Genomic DNA, 6,804 nt, shown 5'->3' with positions numbered 1-6,804 from the left:
GATCTGCAGAGCGTGGTGCTCCCTCGGGAGAGCCAGGCGTTCCTCGGCAGCCCCGCTGCCAGCCCCTTTGCAGCCGCGCTCCCTGCCTGCGTGGGGCTGGGGGTGTCTCTTGGCGGAGCGGGGGGGATGCAGGAGCTGGTGGCTGGTGTGGAGGAGATGAGGTTTGATCTGGAGGCTGATGTGGAGCAGCAGCGGGGAGCTCAGCCCCTGCCCTTCCCAGGCATGGACAGTAAGTTGGGGACAGGGTCCTGTGGCATCTTGGAGGGTAACAGGGGTGCAGGAGGTGTTGGGGTGCTCCTGGCTGTTGCTGCACCCCCCACCCCGCCCCCCCAACGCCTGGGTGCCCCTGGTCCTGCCTCCTCCCAGGGCTCCTGCCTGGGGCTGGGCTGGTTCCAGGCATTGCTCCTCTGGGGGTGCATCTGACACAGTTTTTGGGGGGCACTGAGAAGCTCTTGCCCTCGGTGGCACTGGGGCCAGTGGGTGAGGCTCTCCCTGCCCTGCTTTCCCCTGCAGCTGCCTGCGAGCTCTTCCACCGAGGGCTGTGCACCAAGGGGGAGTGCTGGGGATGGGGGTGTCCCCTGCAAGATCCTGGGGACACCAGGGAGCTGGACGGGTCCCTCTCCATTCCGTGACCAGCCCACATCCACAGCGGATCGCTCTGTGGCCAGTGGGTTGGCAGGTTTGGCCTGTGATTCTAACACTGCTCAGAGCCCGTTGTGTCCCCCCCCAGCCCTTCGGATGAGCGCTCCCACCCCTCTGCACCGGGGAGGGCTTGAACATCTCCAGGGCAATCAGACCTTGGCAGGGCCTGTGGCACCGAGCCCCACGCACCCACTGCGTGCCCCAAATTTCCTCCACAGCTCAGAAAGCTCCCCCTGGCGTGTCCCAAGCCAAGGAGCTGGGGGTGCTGGGGCGGGAGGTTCCTGGGTGCAGGCAGGGGCTGTGACGGCGGGTGTGTGCCGTGGGCAGGCAGGGAGAAGACGGCGGTGTGCAAGCACTGGCTGCGTGGGCTCCGCAAGAAGGGCGACGGGTGTGACTTTCTGCACGACTACGACGCGACCAAGATGCCCGAGTGCTATTTTCACGCCAAGTTTGGTAGGTGTGGGACGGGGCTGGGGACCGCAGCGAGCCTCTCCCACCCCAGCACCTGTGTCCCTCCGGTCTGGCCTCAGGCAAGTGCCTGATGCCACCTCCTGTCTGTGGGAAGAAACGCTGCTGGCACCTACCCAGGGCCACTGTGCCCCAGGGCAAGCCTGGGTGCTCCTGGGCTGCCTTGGTTCCTCCCAGCCCATCCTTGAGTGATTTCTACTGCCTTTGAGTGAGCGTTGTCCCATGTGGCCTACCCTCCCGCAGGCAAGTGCAGCAACAAGGACTGTCCCTTCCTGCACAGTGATGCCACCTCCAGCCCCGTGGGCTGCCCCTGGTATGACCGCGGTTTCTGCTGGAACGGTGAGTTGCTGGGGTGGCAGCGCCGACTGGCTCTGAGGAAGGATTTCTGTGCAGAAGGGGCTGTTGGGCGTTGGAATGGGCTGCCCAGGGCAGGGGGGAGTCCCCGGGATCCCTGGGGGGGTTGAAGAGTCGGGCTGAGCCAGCGCTGAGGGGTCTGGGGGAGTTGGGAAGGGTCAGGGGGAGGGTCATGGTTGGGCTGGAGGAGCTTCAGGGACTTTTTCAGCCAAGATGATTCTGTGTTCCCTACCCACTGGTGATGAGGGGCCCCTGCTGCCACCTCCGAGGTGACCAAGCCACAGTTGGGTGAAACACAGTCTGGGGGCTGCTTGGGGGTGGCACTGGGAGCCCAGTGGGGCTTTGGGCTTGGGGCAGTGAAGGCCCCCGTAGAGCTGAAGTGGAAGGGGGCTGCTAGGCAGAGCTGAGCTCCTGAAATCCCTCAGGGCAGGGCATGGGGTGCCGTGTCCCCGTGAATTGGCACCTCTCCTCTGCGTGGCAGGTCCCCTGTGCAAGTACCAGCACACGCGGAGGGTGATGTGTACCAACTACCTCGTCGGCTTCTGCCCGGAAGGACCCAAGTGTAAATTCATGCAGTACGTATGGGGCGGGTCGTGGGGGAGCTCGGGGGATGGATGGCCCCCTCCCCGAGGCTGCGGGGGTGGCTGTGGCCCTCATGGTGTCTGGGTCAAGGACGAGGGTGCTTTTGGTCCTTCTGGTCTCTCCCCATGTCCAACTTGAGCTGGGGACAACAGGGTTTGCAGTGGGTGGGCAGGGGACAGCCCCAGTCCCTCTGGGGATGCCTGTACCAGCTCCTTGAGCCCCAGGACAGTCCTGAGAGGCTGTGGGAGCTATGGGGGGGTTGGGGAAGATCTGGGGGTACCCCTTGCCAGGTCCCAGGGAGTAAATGCCTGTCCTATGCGTCCCCTTCCAGCCTCAAGGCCGGGCTGATACCGAGCAGCACGGATCCATCCAAGGTGAGGCAGGGATGGTCCCGTGCCATTCCCTCTTGAGCTGAAAGCCTTTTGCTCTGTGCCTCTGCCCCACAGCTCTTTCTTCCCTTGCTTCTGCCCCAGTTTTTGTGGGACAGAAGCTGTCAACTGCCCCTCCTGCCCCGTGTCCCCCCCTCCCAGGGAGCCGGTTGTCCTTGGGGGCTGGTCCAGCTGGACCTGGCTGCTGGTGAGGAGAATGGCTGCAGGGACGTGCCACCCATGGAGCCCCCTCCACCAGTCACTGGTGATACCCAGCACCCGTGCGACCCCAAAAGCTGCGCCCTGGGCCCACAGAACAGTCTTGAACAAGGCATCTGCTTCAAGGTGAGTGTTTTGGGGGGCTGGGAGCAATGGCCTCACCTTGGAGGGGGAGGGTGCAGTGTCTCAAAACAGCTTCCTTGGCTCGAGATACCCGAGGCTGTCCTTGGGTTGAAATAATCTGCAAGCAAAGGAAATAAACCCTCTGCGTGCAGTGGAATGACCCTGGAGAGCAGCGAGGCCCTCAAGTGCCTCTGGGTGGGAGGTCTGTTGCAGTTGGAGGGGGTCTCGGGGTGCAGGACTGAACTGTGCTGGACCAAGACACGGCTCCGTTAGCCCCCACTGCTGGGAAATGACGGGAAAGCAAACGTGGTGACGTTGATGCAGCATTAAACTGACACCTCTCCCCGTGCCTCCAGTGCAGACAGAAGGGTCACCACACCAGTAAGAGTGGGAAGACTCAGGTGGGAATCCTGCTGGGGAAATGACTGGAGTGACCGGCCGTGGAAAGAGGACACCATAAAGCACAACACGGAGCCAGCCAGACGGCCACGAGGGCAGTCGGTTCTGCTCAGCACAAGCTCTCACAGCTCTTTGCACAAGCAGCAGAGAAATCACAGCTTCCCTAACACAACTAGAATGGGACCCTGCCCAGCGCCCCGTGGCCTCCTGCGCGGGTGGACGGGGGCAGTGGGGGTGGTCACTGTGCAATCATGGGTTTGAAGGGGCACGGCACCGCCTCGAGCTGTGGTCCTGCACAAAGGAGGTGTGGGTCTGCAAATCCCCCATGAAGGGGGGCAAGAAGCACCATGTCTGAGCACACAGTACCAAGCAGGAAAGGAAAATTCACAAAGGCTTTTATTGCTGGCAAGAGGGAGTTTGTGGTGAAACACCTCTGACACAGTACTACTGCACTCTATTTGAATAAAGAATTCAGATTTTTCTTGGGTGCTTTTTTTTTTTTTTTACCCTTCATGCCTGTAACATGACCAACCCTTTTCCAGACATGTTTGGTGATGGCAGGCTACAACTAGTGCTCTAACTGTCCTTGTTTGTCTGAGGCAGCCATCGCTTTGCCCTTTGGGCACAACAGCTAATCCAATGGATTTTCTTCCTCCAGAAATAGGGCGCTGCGGTCTGAGTGCTGCTGCTTTAATGCCTGTGCAGAGATCCTTCCTTCCTGCAGAGCCTGGGCAGTCCCACCAGTGCCGTGCTGACAGCAAAGAGGGGGGCTGGGGGCCCTTTGTGCAAGGGATGACCCTGCTCCTGCCAACACACTTGCTGTGGAGAGGGGTAAGTCAAAGATGGGCTGTGCCGGGTGTTAACTCCACTAACTTCAAGGGAATGGTGGTTCTGGCCGCAGCTCACCCTGCCATAACCTTCACAAACCTTCCTGCCAAACACTCTGACTACAACATAACACATCGATTGGTCTATATTAACAGCCCAGGTCAAGGAGCTGTTGTTTCTGGGGTCCCAAAATGAGAGATTGGGGCTTCTGCAGGCTCCAGGAGCTCTGCTGCACACAGACCTCTGAGAGGCAGCTCCAACACTTTGAGCACTAAACGCTACCTTGAACCACAGAGCAGCGACCACAGGCTGTTAGTGTCAGTGTCACGCCCCTGCCTACAGGAGGGTAAGTGAAAAGCAGCCCCCTCAACAATTAAAGAAACTCTCTCTGATGGTCAATGGGCCTCTGCAGATTTGAACCCACTGGGACACTGGTTGTGAGCCCTTCTGCTCCCAGTCAAATATTCGTGACCGTTCCTTGGGTGCTGTTCCAGCCTCTTCAGTGGTATTTACGCCAGCGATGACACTCTAGAAAAACGGGAGGGGAAAACCAGAAGAGTGTCAGCACAGTGCTATGCTCAGGGACAGCTATGGTGGGGAGACTGACTGCAGCCTTCTCCATATATGTGCTGCAGAGCTGTGTGTGAGAGCAAGTCCTGCTGGGGAAATTACACAAGCACCAGTAAATCCCTTGTCAGTTATGAGTAAATTCGGGGAATGGGTGCTTAGTGTTAGAACATCTCCTCCCTCTGCTTTGTGCAGGGTTTAACAGTACTCCTGACAGTTCTTGCTGCTCTCCAGGGAAAAGCTGTGAATCAGCAACTGTTATCACCACCGTTATTACTGAAATTCCTCTCCCTACCTAAGCCAGGTCTGCATACTGTTCTCTGAGCTCTGATACTGGGACGTACTTAAATTATTTCAGAGCTCAAATTAACATGAATGACAAATAGACTTTCCAATTGCTGCAAAAAACCTGAGAATTCCTGAAAGAAGACAGATACCAAGAAGGAAATCTTACTGATGTGCTGGTAGTTCCAGCCATAGCTGAGGAGGCAGTATCCAGCCAGCAGCATGGAGATCCCAGCTGGTCCACCCCTTTTCACGTTGATGTACTTGTCGTAATAGCTGCTCCAGCCTGTTGGGACAGAAATTCAAGGGTCAAATCACATGCAGGTCTTATGGATTTCATTGGTTTCCAAAGCCAAATGGTTGGGTCTATTTATTTATTTCTCTATAAAGATCCAGCCTGGCTGCTTGGCCCAGGCTGCAGCAAGTAAATCAGGTTAAGTGGGAGAATTCTGCTCCAAGGGGCAGGAATTCAGCCTCACCTTTCTGCACTCCTCCAAGCAGCCCCCGGAGAGAAAGGTCGCAGGTGGTCAGCCACGCAGGCAGCTCCCCCAGCTTTACATCCATCAGAGGCTGTGCTGAGAGGGGACCTGGGCAGGGAGAAGCCAGAGTGGTCAAAGGTAGGATAGCGAGAGCAGTGCTGCGCTGGGTGGTGAGCACAGAGCTGGTATCCAACACAGCTGCACGTGGCTTGGGCTTGGGCCTGACTGCTCAGAAAGGAAAAAAGAATCACCTTCCCCGCAAAGTGAGCTGGCTCTGCCAGCCCAAACATGCAAAATCCTGACTCAAACCTAAATAAAAATGTAAACCATTGGTTCTGCAGGCTTGGGTTGGCCAGTTAACCTCCCTGAATCCCTTCTGGATGTGCCCAGCAGCTCAGCATTTCCTACGCCTCCTCTCCCACTCGCATCGGACAGTTTACCCTGACAGTGCAGTAAATCTCAGCAGCAGAGACTTCTCACTTTACCTTGCCGGCCCTTTGCAAAGTTACTTTTTGGTGTCTTCATTGTGATCCGCACATTTTCTTGGAAAGGCTTCCCTGGAAAAATACTCAACCCATCGTAATTAGGATAGAAGTCTGGAAACCACTCTAAACCCGTGGCACCCATCGCCGCGCTCCTGCCAGAGGCCTGGGATAGACAGATGGGTTGGCTTTTGGAGGTGTGGAGCGAGAGCTGGTGCGACGCCAGCTCGGTGTCCCTCCTCGCATTCAGGATGGGCTCGGGAGCTACAGCCATCTGCTTCTTGCTCTCTTGAAGCTTTTGTATGCTGGTTAGGTAATTTTTGGATGTCCCTTCACTGTGACCTCTGAAACCCTCCATCACTGACAGATGGAGGCTCTTGGTATGCAAAGCAGAAAGAGGAGCTTTATATTCCACACCAACTTCTCGGTACATCTGCTTCTCTTCTGTCACGCTTTTGTCTATTACCTCCTGCTGAACGAGGTCACAGGGGCTACTTCTGCAGCCAGCTTCAGGGGCATCTTGAAGTACATGTATTCTTGTGGCCTTTAAACTACTGCCTTTTGCCCCCTTTGCGCTTGCAGACGCATTCTCCACAGCTCCAAGGCCGCGTGTCTGTGTGTTTGGGGTTTCTGTTACAGTTATTCCCTCCTGCGGGTCAGGCTGGGCTGTGTCAGCGTGGCCAGCAGCGCTGCCCGGATCCGGCCCTTCCACGGGCGACCTGCGTGTGCGGGCGCTTCCTGCTGGAGCGTCCCTGCCGCTGGAACCGCTCTTCTCCCTGATCACCCTGGCGCGGTGCTTCTCTATTACTATTTTCACCCCGTTACTCATCTTTTCGGGTATCCCTTTAACCTCCTCGGGGAGCAAATCGAGGGACCTGGCTATGTCCTGCACCGCGGGCTCCACCTTCTGCTCTGCGCGGTGTCCGTCGGGCTGGTCGTGCAGAGCGGAGCCGGACCCTCCACCCTGCTCGGCTGCGGCCGCCTTCCCTTTCCGGGCCGCCTCCTCCC

At 57.7% G+C, this 6,804-nt stretch overlaps 2 protein-coding genes across 2 annotated transcripts; one reads left to right on the top strand and one right to left on the bottom strand.

Moving 5' to 3' along the window:
* The first annotated feature begins 56 nt into the window (after nt 1-56).
* Nucleotides 57-3,415, top strand: CPSF4L (cleavage and polyadenylation specific factor 4 like). Its single transcript, XM_026860815.1, has 7 exons — nt 57-253; nt 970-1,095; nt 1,354-1,449; nt 1,946-2,039; nt 2,378-2,420; nt 2,577-2,759; nt 3,113-3,415. Exons 1-7 carry the CDS (start codon nt 127-129, stop codon nt 3,179-3,181), a joined length of 738 nt encoding a protein of 245 aa, XP_026716616.1. The 5' UTR covers nt 57-126; the 3' UTR covers nt 3,182-3,415.
* Nucleotides 3,416-3,528: 113 nt separating this feature from the next.
* C18H17orf80 (chromosome 18 C17orf80 homolog) lies at nt 3,529-6,798 on the bottom strand. Its single transcript, XM_026860814.1, has 4 exons — nt 5,800-6,798; nt 5,315-5,422; nt 5,005-5,121; nt 3,529-4,511 (listed from the first exon to the last, which is right to left on the bottom strand). Exons 1-4 carry the CDS (start codon nt 6,623-6,625, stop codon nt 4,483-4,485), a joined length of 1,080 nt encoding a protein of 359 aa, XP_026716615.1. The 5' UTR covers nt 6,626-6,798; the 3' UTR covers nt 3,529-4,482.
* Between the last annotated feature and the right edge of the window lie 6 nt (nt 6,799-6,804).

This window comes from Athene cunicularia (assembly GCF_003259725.1).
Source record: "Athene cunicularia isolate RWA chromosome 18 unlocalized genomic scaffold, athCun1 chr18_part1, whole genome shotgun sequence".
Taxonomy (NCBI): Eukaryota; Metazoa; Chordata; class Aves; order Strigiformes; family Strigidae; genus Athene; species Athene cunicularia.
The sequence above is the reverse complement of the archived record's forward strand: the minus strand, read 5'-3'. Positions and strand labels throughout refer to the sequence as shown.

Coding starts and splice junctions, on each gene's coding strand:
- CPSF4L (XM_026860815.1), top strand. CDS start 127: ATGCAGGAGCTGGTGGCTGGTGTGGAGGAGATGAGGTTTGATCTGGAG. Junction 254..969: donor GTTGGGGACAGGGTCCTGTG/GCATCTTGGAGG, acceptor TGCCGTGGGCAG/GCAGGGAGAAGACGGCGGTG. Junction 1,450..1,945: donor CCGCGGTTTCTGCTGGAACG/GTGAGTTGCTGG, acceptor TCTGCGTGGCAG/GTCCCCTGTGCAAGTACCAG.
- C18H17orf80 (XM_026860814.1), bottom strand. CDS start 6,625: ATGAGTAACGGGGTGAAAATAGTAATAGAGAAGCACCGCGCCAGGGTG. Junction 5,122..5,314: donor GCTTGGAGGAGTGCAGAAAG/GTGAGGCTGAAT, acceptor CTGTCCCAACAG/GCTGGAGCAGCTATTACGAC. Junction 4,512..5,004: donor CTGGAACTACCAGCACATCA/GTAAGATTTCCT, acceptor CCGTTTTTCTAG/AGTGTCATCGCTGGCGTAAA.